The 13,346-nt window shown below is 56.7% G+C and overlaps 2 protein-coding genes across 2 annotated transcripts in view; both read right to left on the bottom strand.

The window, feature by feature from the left end:
* Positions 1–152, bottom strand: part of KATNB1 (katanin p80 (WD repeat containing) subunit B 1) — a 16,353-nt gene extending 16,201 nt beyond the window's left edge. The window contains exon 1 of the mRNA XM_006752874.2: positions 30–152. The gene's annotated coding sequence lies outside the window, so the exon portion shown is untranslated. The remainder of the gene's footprint in view (positions 1–29) is intronic.
* A 1,897-nt stretch (positions 153–2,049) lies between these two features.
* DRC7 (dynein regulatory complex subunit 7) overlaps positions 2,050–13,346 on the bottom strand; it is a 20,120-nt gene continuing 8,823 nt past the window's right edge. The window contains exons 7-17 of the mRNA XM_006752895.2: positions 12,210–12,338; positions 9,614–9,686; positions 8,289–8,417; positions 7,988–8,116; positions 6,867–7,087; positions 5,615–5,830; positions 4,664–4,774; positions 4,466–4,576; positions 3,394–3,588; positions 2,461–2,600; positions 2,050–2,363 (exon numbers count right to left, since the gene is read on the bottom strand). Of these exons, the coding sequence (XP_006752958.1) occupies positions 2,270–2,363; positions 2,461–2,600; positions 3,394–3,588; positions 4,466–4,576; positions 4,664–4,774; positions 5,615–5,830; positions 6,867–7,087; positions 7,988–8,116; positions 8,289–8,417; positions 9,614–9,686; positions 12,210–12,338 (1,548 nt within the window). The 3' untranslated portion in view covers positions 2,050–2,269. The remainder of the gene's footprint in view (positions 2,364–2,460; positions 2,601–3,393; positions 3,589–4,465; positions 4,577–4,663; positions 4,775–5,614; positions 5,831–6,866; positions 7,088–7,987; positions 8,117–8,288; positions 8,418–9,613; positions 9,687–12,209; positions 12,339–13,346) is intronic.

Below are 13,346 nucleotides of genomic sequence, written 5' to 3'. Positions count from 1 at the left end.
TCGCCTCCTCGCCCCCCGGCCCACTCCACCTGCAGTGGCGGCTCCCAAGGCCAAGGCTCTGCTCCAGGGGCGACCCCCACTTGCCTCCATCCCCTGCCCTGATTGGCCGCTGCTTGACAACCGACCCTCACAACAAAACCTCCGGCTCAGAGCCCCGCCCTCCCCAAGTCTCCCACCAATCAGCTGTCGCGGGAGCTCCGCCTCTTTCCAGTTTTGACCAATCGAAGAAGGCACTTCTGCCGCTTTTCCTAAGTTCCCGCCCTTTTTTCCTGAATTGGGCTAATCAAGAGGAAGAAGGGTTCAAGAGCCACCCCTCGGCCCCTAATGAACCAATGCGGGCTGCCGTTCCCTTGGTCCCGCCTTCGCCTCAAACTTTCCCTTTCAGCCACCTTGCCTACTCGCCCTCGAACCTCGTTAGCGTTTGAAAAATTTGCGAGACGCCCTCCAATGGCGGCTGCACCAATCGCTTTAGCAACCGTCCCAGCTCGACCAATCAGCGTTTGCATTATTGGAAAACCAACTCCCAGATAGCCAATGGGAAGGGGACATCCGGACCCGAGCGAAGCCGCGGAGCTTCCATTTTGGAGTCGGGCAAAGCGGGGCGGTGTACTTAAGTCAGCATTTTGCAGGGGTTCCTGCTCGTTCCCTTTACCTGTAGGCGGATCCGCGGGGTCTGAGGACTTTTCTCTCTTCTTTGGCTCGAATCTCCCACCGGAGACCGGGAGAGAAACTGAGATTTCCTGATTCTGGGTCCGAGTCAGGCGTGGAGCCCGGGATTGCTGCCTCCACGGCCGACGTCTTCGGCGGATGGATGGCCGCTTCCTTAAAGCGCTGACAGACTGGGAGCCCGAGAAACGCCGACCTCATTTGTGATCCGTGGGTGGGGGTGGCCTTAATCTCCACTGCCCTGCACCCTCGCTGCCAGGAAGAGGCAGCGTCCACCCATCACACTGTACTTGGGGACGCTGACTGCAGAGGCTTATGGGTACTGTCGAGAGAGGACCAGATTAGCAGAATAAAACCCGATCAGCACTGCCCACCCTGCATTTCTCAACCTTTTATATGAAAACGTCGTGGAGAACACTGGAAAGAATACTATAATGATATATTAGTGTAATATTTCAATCATATGATGACCATATACGTACCGTGTGGATTTCATCACTTGCTAACATTTTGCTGTATTGATTGGCTTTATCCGTGTGTGTGTTTTCTGAATCATTTGCAAGTTGTGGACATCAAGACATTTCACCCTGACACTGAATGCTACTGACCGTGTAATTCTTAAAAATCAGACCCTTCTCCTGCATAATCATTGTATCAAGAAAACAAAGTTGTTTTCCAGGGCAGATTTTCATAATCATCCCCAAAATTATTTTTAATAACATTTTTCCTAATTAGGAAAGCATCAAGATTTGGCACTTGACTCTTCTAAGCTCATTCGATTTCATCTCTCCCTCCCCCCGCCCCCTTACTTAATGACTTTGATCTTTTGAAGAGATTGGACCGTTGACCTTGTAGACTGTCCCACATTATAATTTTGCCGGACTTTTCCCTTCTAGTGTCATTTACCTTGTTCCTTTTCCTCTGAATTTCTTGTTAAATGGAAGTCAAAGCATGATTAGATTCATGATCACCGTTTTGAAACACTTTATGATGAAGTATAATACACATACCCCATATACTGTAAGGGTACAAGGTCGGTGAATTTTCACCATCTGAACATACTCAGGTCAAGAAGACTATTGCCAGCTCCTCAGAAGTCCCCCTGAGAAATGCAACCATATCATTCACGTGGTTGTAATTTGTTCGTTTCCACTGAGCCCAAGCGGGGTGTCTCAGCCTCAGTATTATTGACATTTTAGGCTACATAATTCTTGAGACCACCTGCGGAGGTATTGCAAAGGCTCAGCATTCCCAATGGACAGGACAGGAGGTCAAGGAGGAAGGTGGACAAGGTGGGTAGAGGAAGTTGGTCCCGGACTCCATATAGATAAAGAAGGGAAGGAGAGAAAGGCTGGTGCTGGAGCTTGTGAAATGAGGTATAAATTGCAAATCTCAAGTGTGTTTATTCACAGAAAAATCATGAGAAGCAGGGACAGATGGGGCCGCAGGGAGGTGGAGCGGCAGTGAGGCCAGGCACCTGATTCCGAGGTCGTTAGCTGGTTGCAGGAAACACGGGCTGGGCTGTGGGGGAGGTTTCTCTCTCTGCCAGGTGAGGCTGAGGCCCCAGGAGGGGCATCTAAGGGCCAGAGGTGCAGGAGAGGCATCAAGAAAAGACTTTCAGGTGCTCCACCAGGCGTGGGTCCTTGTAGAGCTTTTCCTCCAGAGCCAAGTACTTCAGCGGGGCCAGCTCCTTGTGTCTGAGATCGGAGGGAGGAGCGAGAGGTGGTGGTGGGGTTACAGAGCTGGCGCTCCGGCTTCCTAGTAAGTCCCCTTGGGCTCCCCTGCCCCCCTCACCGGTTGAGCCGCTGTTCCAAGATACGGATGCGGAACATGGCCTGAGAGCAGTAACTCAGGTACAAGTCTTCGTCCTCGGTGGTCAAGGTCACCTGGTTCTCCTGGTACCACTGCTGTTTCTTCTGCAGCTCCTGCGTCTCCTGCGGGCACAGGCACGGAGAGGAGAGCGCAGGAGGGGTGATGCAGGCTGACCCGCACCCAGGGCTTAGGCTGAGACCCCCTGGTCACCAGAGAACCCAGGAGGGTTGACTCCGCAATAACCATCCACAGACGTCAGCGGAGCAGAGGCAAGGCCAGAAAATGCCTTGAGTGGGGGCCCCTGGGGTTGTGTTTAGAAGGATATCAAGTCCATGGGGTCAGAGCAGGGTTCAAGACTGAGACAGCCGTGTGGCTCTGGAAAAGCTACCTTCTCAGAGCTTCCAATTTTCTGTCAAACGAGGGCCATTGTACACACTCATCACCACCACACAGAGCTCCTTGTGAAGATTAAATGAGATAATGCGTAGGAACTGCACGGTATACTTCCAACCGATAGAAACGCATCAAGGACTAGAAGTTGTTACAATGCACCATCCTTCCATCCATCCATCCATCCATCCATCCATCCAACCACCCATCCATTCATTCATTTACGCAGCCCTCCATCTACCCATGCATCCATCCTCCTGTTCATCCACTACCCATCCATTCACCCACTATCACCCGTCCGTCCGTCCGTCCGTCCGTCCGTCCGTTCGTCCGTCCATCCATCCATCCATCCCTTCATCCACCCTTCCACCCAATGAACAAGAGTGAGGGAGGACAAGTCGGTCATCTGGAAACTCCCAGCAATGGGTCCCTCCCACGTCTGTAACATGGGGGGCAAAGAGCCCTGTGCCCGTTTTTAAGATGAGGATGCCAAGGTCCTCTCCTCTACCCGGGCCCCGGCCGTACCTGCTCGAAACGGGCCTGGATAAGGTTGGCCTTGTCGATGAGCCGCTGCTTGAAGTCCATGAGGCACTCGTCCTTGAGGCGAATGGCCTGCCAGCGCGTCAGCTTCTCTCCCGGCGGCAGCTGTGCCAGGAACGGGGCCAGGTAGTCCAGCTGGGCCTCCACCTGCCGCAGGTGCTCCTCGTGCATCACGCGCTCCTGGGGCGGGGGTGGGGTGGGGTGGGGAGTCAGCCGGACCAGCAGGGGCTGCAGAGAACCCCCAGCCAGCTCTGCATCAACATGTGACCACACAGAGCCAGTCCTCACACCCAGAGCCCGGTGCTTGGTGCCTCTGGGACGAGACCTCGGATCGGAGCGGCCTGGGTGCTGCCTCTTGTCCCTACGGTGATTAGTAGCAGCCAACTCTCTATCGTCCTTGAATCTATCGTCCTAACGCTCAGTCGATGCTCGCTCAGTAAATGGTGAGAAATGGTTGTTATTCATGATGTTGAATCAAAAACGACCAGTAACGCTCTCCCTCTTCCCCTTTCACCCCGGAGCCTTCTGTCTCGTGTTGGTAGACAAGGGCTGGAGATGTGGGGGCCGGTGCCCAACCCTGGGAGTCTGAGAACTGGCCATCTGGTGCCCTGTCCTGCTTCTCCAACCTCCAACTGTGTTTAGAAATGTCTCCTTGGTTGGTGAAAGAGATGTAGAAACTGGCCTCGAACCCAGGCTGGGCCGTGCAACCTGAGGGGGTAACCTGAACGCCCTGTGGGCCAGGGGACGGAGAACTCAGGCCCATGGCCAGGTCTGGAGCTCGAGGGGAGCCCCAGGCGGAGGTGGGCACACACTCCTCATTCCTCCCGCCTGCAGAAGAGGCCCTGGGTTGGCCTCGGCCCCTGGAGGTGGGGGAGACCTGGCCTGGGTCCTGAGTGCTCTTTGGGGTGAAACACAGAAATGGCCGGCTCAGCAGCAAGAATGACCACAATGAGGTCAATGACTTTGCCCCCTAGAGAGGGCTTCCCAGCAGAATCCCTAGTCATCATCACCGGGAGGCCCAGAACAAGTCAGGGCCGGGCAGGGAAACGAGGCTCACCATGGCCTCCCGGTACTCCCGGCTCTTCTCATTGCGCTTCGTGTCGTAGATGGAGATTTTCAGCGTGTGCGCCTCCTCCTCTTCCTCTAGAAGCTTCAGGATCTCCAGCACCTGAGTTGGCAAGTGGGGGAGGGCATGGTTAAGGCACCCCGCTACCCCTGCCGCCTCCCACCTGCCCACTCTCCCGGAGGACCCTACCTCCAGCTCCGACTCCCAGGCCTGATGTCTGGACAGCTTCTCCTGCTCCTTCAGCTGCATCATGGCCTCATACTGGTACAGCAGCTTCTTGGTGTGCTCCATGGGCTCCACCTGCAACAGCAGCCACAGTGACAGAGAGGCAGCAACGGCTGGGGTCGCGGACGGACTCTGCAGCCAGACCTCTTGGGTTCAAATCTCCCCCTGCCATTTTCTAGCTGTGTGACCTCAAGCAAGTTGCTTAACCTCTCTGGGCCTCAGTTTCCTCATGTATAAAAACAAACAAACATGAGCCCAGCTGGTGTGGCTCAGTGGTTGAGCATTGACCTGTGAACCAGGAGGTCATGGTTTAATTCCCAGTCAGGGCACATGCCAAAGCTGCAGACTTGATCCCTGGTAGGGGGCACGCAGGAGGAAACTGATCAATGATTCTCAACGTTAAATATCGTTGATGTCTCCTCTCTCTCTCTCTCTCTCTCTCTCTCTCTCTCTCTCTCTCCCCCCCCGCGCCCTCCCTTCCTCTCTGAAATCAATAAAAAATATAAATATATATTTTTTAAAAGGCCCTTAACAAAATTGATGGCAACTCAATTATTTTAAAAAACAAACACAGATAATAACAGCAGAGAAACTAGAGACTCGGAAGAACGAGCCAGGAGAGTGAGGATCTGAACTAGGAGAGCCGGCCCCAGGGTGAAAGGATCGTCTCCTCCAGCGTTGGCCCCGGGACCTGGGGTGTGCGCTGCCGGGGCCTGGGGGGTTAGGGAGTGGTCTCGGCCTGCTGGGTTGTCTTTCTCTGGGGAAAGGGTAAGAGTTTCAGAAGAGCTGCAAAGAGAAGGACCCCAGGAGGGGAGTTCTTCGTTCTCCCCAGGGGCAGAGCTGAACTCCCCGGCCAGGAACCTGGCCTTCTCCTCACCCACCCGCCGCCCCGCCCGCCACGGCCCCCAGGCCCACCTCGTAGCTAAGACACATGTCGGGGGTCATGATGATCTTGTTGCCCTTGCTGTCCACCTCGGTGCGCCGCAGGAACTCGCGCCGGGAGGCCGTGATGTGGTCCTCGCGGCAGTGGTAGCGCAGCTGGATGCGCTCCTCGGAGATCAGAAACACGCGCTCCTCCACGTCCTCGTCCGCGGGCTTGGCCGGGTTGCGGGAGAAGCGCTCGGTGATTTTCTGCGAGGCCAGCACGTCCAGAGGGTGGGTGGCGGGGAAGGGGGGTTTCTGTGTGTGGCCCCGAGGGCGGGGACACTGGAACCTGGGGTCAGTTAGGGGTTCCTGGGGAGCAGCCTCCCAGCAGCCAGACAACGGTTCTGGGGGCCCCGTAGGTTTCAGTGCCAAGACACCCCAGGCCTGTGTGCTGCCAGATGTCTTCTCTAGCTCCCGCCACAAGACTCCGCTTGCTCACCTCCGGAGGTGGGGAGGTCACTATCCCTCCAGGTGGCCATCTCTATGACTAGACATCCCTTCCTGCTAGAGCAGCGGTTCTCAGCCTGTGGGTCGCGACCCCTTTGGCGGTCAAACGACCCTTTCACAGGGGTCGCCTAAGACCATCCTGCACATCAGATATTTACATGACGATTCATAACAGTAGCAACATTAGTCAGGAAGTAGCAACGAAAATAATTTTATGGTTGGGTCACAACATGAGGAACTGTATTTAAAGGGACAGAAGGTTGAGAACCACTGTGCTAGAGAGAAATTTTTTGTTGATTGGTTGGATTTTTTTTTTTGTATGCAGGCATTCAACTCAGTGGTCACAGAATTTGTAATGATATGGAGGGGAAAAAATGCACAACTTAATAGTAAGTGGGTGATGCAGGGATTCTACCTACATACACACACATATCTCAATTAAGTTAGAAAACACCCTAAAAACCAAACCTAACCTAACCAGTTTGGCATATATTTAAAAAAACCAAACCTATATTATGTAATAAGCTCTGAGAATGCCATTCTGAGATATTTTTTACTTTTTTCCCCTTTATATTTTTTCTCTCTGTTTATATATTTCCATATATTTATATTTTCCCATAAATTCTAAATGTGTAGTCTGAGTGCGCACTTCTTATAAGAGTAAGGAAACAACACCTCCCTGGCCTTGTGGCTGAGGGCACTGATGGGGAACATCCCTCCGGAGTCGGGGCTGACCCCATCCCGGGGTCACCCGGCCGGTCCGAGCACCCCTGTCCCCAGCCCAGGAAGCCCTTACCATTATAGGCCGGGGGTTTGACTCCGCGCTGCTCAACGTGACCTTCTTGACCCTGGACCCATACGTGACGTGGCGGTAGGCGAGGAAGTCGGGCCGCCCTTGGTAGTGCTCCGTCATCGACTTGGCCGTCTCCTCCCGCTTTATCAGGCCGTCCACGCGGGCCTTCTCGTAGAACTCCATGATGCGGTCGTTCTCGGGTTGCATGGACATGTAGGAGTGCACTGCGGCGGGAGGCGGCGGGGTCAGCACAGGGGGCTCTGGCCACCCCCCGGGTCCCCCAACCCTGCCCTCACGGAGGAGCCTTAGGTCTGGAGCTCATGTCCCCCTGTGGGGTATGTAGGCGGTTTCCAGCCTCTTATCACAGACAACGCCGTGACGAACATCTGCAGCGCGCATTTAAAAACCATTCTTGCCCATAATTTGCTGGGGATAAATTCTCGGCCGTTGAACTGCTGCGCACAAAGCACGAATACGTTAAGGCAGGTGTTGGTTACTTTGCCCGACTGCCCTGGGGAAGGGTTGTGCCAGTTTGCTGTTCTGCCAGCAGTGACAGGGGCGACTTCTGCTGCTTTGCACACCTGCTCGCTCCCGGTGGGGCCGGCCATTTCTTCATCTTTGACGGTGACGTGAGTGCTGTAAGATGGGCCCTTAGTGGGCTGGTTTTATTTGTTTTATTTCAACCACCAAGGGAGGCTGACCTTTCTCTGAGGGGTGGGGGGAGGAGAGAGTATGTTGACCTTATGTTTTCTCCCTTCCCAGCGGTCATGGTCATGGGCACGGCCTCCACACCCTCTGCCCGCTGCATCGCCCTCGTCGGAGCATTTGCTGGTTTTATTGCTCAGCATCCTGACCCCCCTGTACACGCGGCCCCGCCGTGCGCCTGGCTCCAACCACGGAGTCAGCCTGTGGCCCTGCTCTCACGGTCCTGGAGGAACATCTGTCACATGTCCTTGCACCTTCTGTGCTCCCTGACCTCTCACACCTGGTTGGCTGGAGGAGGCCCCTGTGGCTACACAGACACGGGCTCTTCCCGCCACACGCCAGTCGCGTGGGGGCCGCTCTGAGGAGCGTGGAAGACCCCGCTGGGGGCCCTGGCTGGCCCGGCAATGGGGTCCACTCACCACGCAGAGCCTGGGGATGGCCTGGCTTGAAGTAGTCGATGATCAGGCCCGTGTCCTTGTGTATGTGCCTCAGCTCCAGCATGTCCTCCCGGTTCTGGTACCACTCCTTCATCTCCAGCAACTTGGTGCCTGTGTGGCCGAGTGGTGCTGGCTGCAGCCAGGCCGGCTGCCGGGCCTCCACCCCCCCATTCCCAGCAGCGCCCGCCCGCACTCACACCGAGAGAGCGTCGGTGATGTGCCAGACGGCCCACAGCATGTCGGGGGACCTGCCCCCACCCCCGTGCCCGGCTGCCCCCCTTACACTCCAAGTCCTCGTAGGTGCTGAGGCGGGACATGAGGCCGTTGCTGTTGAGGTACGGGGCCCACTTCTCCAGCTTGGCCCGCTTGTACTGGATCACCTTCATCCCGTTTGGGCAGCGGGTCTCGAACGCTGTGGACAGGGTGGGCTGGGGTGAGGGACCTCGCCAGATCAGGGGGAGGGGGCCAACTCCCCTCAGCCCTCAGCCAGCCCCTGTCCACTGACCTGCCTGCTGAGCTCCTCCCGGCCCCAGGCCTGCTGGGGGGAGGGTGAGGGGGGGCAGGGGAGAGTGGACTCCAGGAGTGGCTCTTGCCCTGGAGTTCTCAGATCTGAGCCTGACCAGAGGACCCACGCCCCGCCCTGTCCCCCCCCATTCACACACACACACACACACACACACACACACACACACATGCTGCCAGGCCTTTGCCTGCGCAGATCTCTCTGGGACAAGCACCATCCCCTCCTGCCCTAACCTGGCTCCTTCTGAAGTATCACAACTTAGCTCGGAGGACACCTCCTCCTGGATGCCCCCACCCACCCCAGGCCCCCACCCCGGGAGCCGGGTGCTCCCCACCCTGGTTCTCATGACACATCTCTGGCCCTTCCCCCTGTTGGAATAGCCTAGGGCAGTGATGGCGAACCTATGACATGCGTGTCAGAGGTGACACGCGAACTCATTTTTTTGGGTTGATTTTCTTTGTTAAATGGCATTTAAATATATAAAATCAATATCAAAAATATAAGTCTTTGTTTTACTGTGGTGGCAAATATCAAAAAATTTCTATATGTGGCACGGCACCAGAGTTAAGTTAGGGTTTTTCAAAATGCTGACGCGCCGAGCTCAAAAGGTTCGCCATCACTGGCCTAGGGCCTAGTCCCTGTGGGTCTAGTAGGCACTCCCAGATGGGAACATCCACAGGCAGCAGATGTCAGCAGGAGGCACAAGCCATCCTGTCCTGCTGCTTTCCCTGGTCCTGACCTCCCTTCCCCTGTGCCCTCTGGGTGCTGTGCACGGCATCCCCCTGGCAGGGTGGGGCGAGGGAGGGGAATGACTGTATCCTGGTCCTTGGTCCACCCCCACCCCCACCCCACACCCTCCCTCATCCAGCGGCGTCAGCTGAGCCCCCTCCTGTACACCAGGCTGGTGGGCCCTCCACCCCGGCAGAGCTGAGCGTGTGTGGCAGGAGGAGGGACAAGGAGGGGGCAGCAGGAAGCAGAAGGGGTGGGAGTGAGGGGCTGAGGGGCCAGGGCAGCCTTGGCTGGCGTCCCCCTGGGTCACTGTTGCCCAGGCCCTGGGGAGGGGGAGCGAACACACACAGACACACCTTCGGAGGAGATCTCGATGGGCTCCACCCAGGAGTGCGGCATGTCGAAGCCCTTATCCTCGTCCTCCTTGCCCTGTTGGGAGATGCGGGGCGGGGTCAGAAGTTGTAGGCGGGGCCTCTGTCTGGCCCACCCCCCCACCTCCCCCACCCCTCGTCCAAGGTCAAGCCAGGGTGGCGTGTCTGCTCCCTTAGGGGAGCCAGAAGTCAGGGCAGGTCTGACCTGGCCTGGTGTGACCCAAGATAGGGAGGAAGGGGAGCGGCCTGCTCCCGGGGGGCTGGGACCACCCCTGGAGCACCTGGCTGGAGAGCAGCACCCCTGCCCTGCACGCACCCCTGCCCTCGGTGGTCAGAGGCACCAATGTGGCCATGGCCCTGGGTTAGAGGGGTTTGGAGTCAGGTGGACCCAAGCCCCAGTCTCCACCCAACAGCAGCTCAGGGGTCCCGGGAAAGTCTTAACCGCTCTGAGCCTCTGTTTCCCAACTGGGGCCTTGGGAGGGTTCGGGGGTAGAAGGTACAGAAAGAGCTGGGGACACTGCCTGGCTGTCCTTATTGGCTGGTTCTTTCTCTCTGAGCCTTGATTTCCCCCAACCGTGCAATCAGGCCTAGCCTGGACAAGTGGTCCTCTAACTAGGGCCCTGGTCGGCAAACCGCAGCTCGAGAGCCACATGAGGCTCTTTGGCCCCTTGAGTGTGGCTCTTCCACAAAACACCACGTGCGGGCGTATACATATAGTGCGATTGAAACTTCGTGGCCACACTCAAGAGGCCAAAGAGCAGCATGTGGCTTGCGAGCCGCGGTTTGCCGACCGCTGGTCTCTCCAAACGATGGATTATTACTGAACTCTAAAAAAGAATGAAGCACTGACACATGCTACAACATGGAGGAACCTCGAAAACAATAGCTAAGTGTGAGACACCAGACACAAAAGGCCACACACAATTGAACCTTCGTGGCCCATGCGCAGAAGTCGGTATTTTGTGGAAGAGCCACACTCAAGGGGCCAAAGAGCCGCATGTGGCTCGCGAGCCGCGGTTTGCCGACCACTGACTAGGGGACCACAGAAACCTGAAAAAGATGTTCTCAATTTAAAGCTTTTCACCCACAAATGTAGTAGCTCAGGCCTTTGCCGCCTGCTCATCGCATCGGGCCACCCCTTGTGGCCAGCAGGGGGCGCCCGTGCACCGGATTTACTGTTGGGTCTCCGGAGCTGAGGACACTGAATAGCCCAATACAATTTCCTGGGGTGTCTACACTGCTGTGCCTCGCACGTCACACCGATGGTCTCATTTGTCCTGAAGCAGTTCCAGCAGATGGAAAAGAGTCGCCGCGGAGAACCCAGACTACAGAGCCGAGCTGTCACATCCCCACTCTGTCACTTACTGGCTGTGTAACTCTGGGTAAAGTTACTGCAGCCCTCTGCGTGTCAGTCTTCCTATCTGTAAAAGGGGATGGTGGTCACCATGAACGGTAAGGCTAGAACCCACCTCTCCCGGTGGTTGCGGAGATTTAGACACGTTAATTCAGGTTCCGCACCGACGGGCACTTAGTAAGGGCCATACGAGAGTCACCTATCGCTATGGTAGGATTGCGTCGCCCAGAATCCATATGAACGCGCCCCCAGGACCTCAGAACCGACTATATTGGGAGATAGGACCTTTAAAGGGGTAATGAAGGTAAAATGAGGTCATTAGGGTGCGCCTTAATCCAATCGGACTGGTGTGCTTAGAAGAGGAGGGGATTAGGACATAGGACACACAGAGGGAGGACCCGGTGAGGACACGGGGAGACGACAGCCATCCACAATCCCAGGAGAAACCAGCCCTGCTGACACCTTGGTCTTGGACTTCCAGCCCCCAGAACTGTGAGGCAATACATTTCTCTTGTTTAAGCCCCGCAGCCTGTGGTCCTTGGTTATGGCCGCTCTAGCCAATGAATGCACCTCCTATTAGTTCCATGACTATAACTGACCCATTGACCCCACTTCTCCACTTGACCTACGGAGGATGAAACTGAAGCTTGCAGTGGTCAGGGAGTTCACCCAAGGTGGCACAGCCCACCCCCAAGGCCTCTGGACCCCTGACCTCACACACAGGCCTTCCTGCCGATCTGCCCGGAGGAATAGGAGATCAGAGGAGGGATGCTGGTGGCAGGGGGAAGGCCCGAGGGGAGTGACCTTCAGAAGGACTAATAGGACGGGCAAGAAAGGCCTAGCAGTGCTTGGGGGAGGTCACAGTGGCTCTGCAGGAAGGCCCAGAAGTGAGGGGCTTCCTGGGCCTGTGAGGGGGTCTTAGCAGCCTGCTCCAAGGGCATCGTGTTGGGGGTGGGGGTAGGGGCAGGGACAGGACCTGAATGCAAGTCCCAGCCCTCCCCTACCCCATTGGGTCATTGGATCTGTCTGGGCCTCAGTGTGTCCATCTATAAAATGAGGCCATAATCCAGACCCTTGAGGAACTTATAATCAGTCTACCTGGACTGTCCTCTCCCATATGCATGCATGCTAGCGGGACTTTTGTCAGGCCAGCCTGAACCAAGACCAAGTAAGTATGAAGCCCCCCACCTCCCCCTGCCCCCAGCCCCCTAGGCAGGTGAGACTCACCAGGTTTTCTACATCATCATCATCAATCAGGTTATCATCATCATCATCCAGGATCGATAGGTGAGGCTTATCGGTCCCCAAAAGCAGGTACTCCCACCTCACAGGGTCTCCCAGGTCAAAGATCAAGTCCTGATGGAAGAGGCGACCAGCTGAGCACACCCCACAGCCTTCACGCCCCGCTCCTGCTCCACAGGGCACAGGAGGGACCTGGGCCCCGGGTCAGAGGGGCACAAAGTGGGCTCCGGCAGCCTCTGTGAGTCCATGCCCACCCTCCTCATCTCAACAGGGAAACCGAGGCCCTGAGGGGGGCTGGAACCCCCCTTCTGTTGCCCAGTCTCCCACAAAGAAGTCCCACTGTTGGTCTCTGGGATGGGTCTGGATGTGGGGCGATTCTGCATTGCCTGGGGCATCCCAGGCAGTGTGCAGAGCAAACACAAGCCAGTGAGAGGTTATGGGAGGTGAGATGGCAGGCTTCTAAAAAGCCCTCCTTAGGGTGTTACTCACACCAGGGGGAAGGGAAGCAGGCAGGCACACGTGGCATTGCACAGAGGAGGCAGGTGGGGTTTCTCCTCCGTGGCCTGGGCCCCCCACCTCTGTTCATCCCAGTCCACCTGTGCCTCGGCTCAGCTGCCAGGTAACTCCCAGCAGGTGGGGAGCACCCCACATCCCAGTCAACCTCCCCAGGGTGGCATGCTGTCCCCAGAATCAGGTCCCAGAGGGAGGGCAAAGGCTTCAGAACAGCTGCGAGTGTCTTCAACTCACATAGGTGGCTCTGAGGTTATACACTAGTACATCTCTCTATATAAAAGCCTAAGCAACCGAACGACCGGTTGACTGGTCACTATGATGCGCACTGACCACCAGGGGGCAGATGCTCAATGCAGGAGCTGGCCCTTGGTGGTCAGCTCACTCCCACAGCAGGAGCACAGCTCAGCTGATCGACGGGCGCCAGACACTGGGCTCATGGCTGGCGAGCACTGCTGTGGCCAGCCGGGGCCCCTCCTCCCCCCACTGATTGGGCCTGAGCCCACTGCAGGCAGAGTGGGGCCGGGATGAGCGGGAGTGGCAGGTAGGAGCTGCAGGCTGCATTGGACTGTGGGTTTTGGAGTCAGTGGCTGGACTTGCTCAACCCTGGCC

The sequence above is a fragment of the Myotis davidii genome, unplaced genomic scaffold (genome assembly GCF_000327345.1).
Source record: "Myotis davidii unplaced genomic scaffold, ASM32734v1 scaffold590, whole genome shotgun sequence".
NCBI classification, from domain to species: Eukaryota; Metazoa; Chordata; class Mammalia; order Chiroptera; family Vespertilionidae; genus Myotis; species Myotis davidii.
The sequence above is the reverse complement of the archived record's forward strand: the minus strand, read 5'-3'. Positions and strand labels throughout refer to the sequence as shown.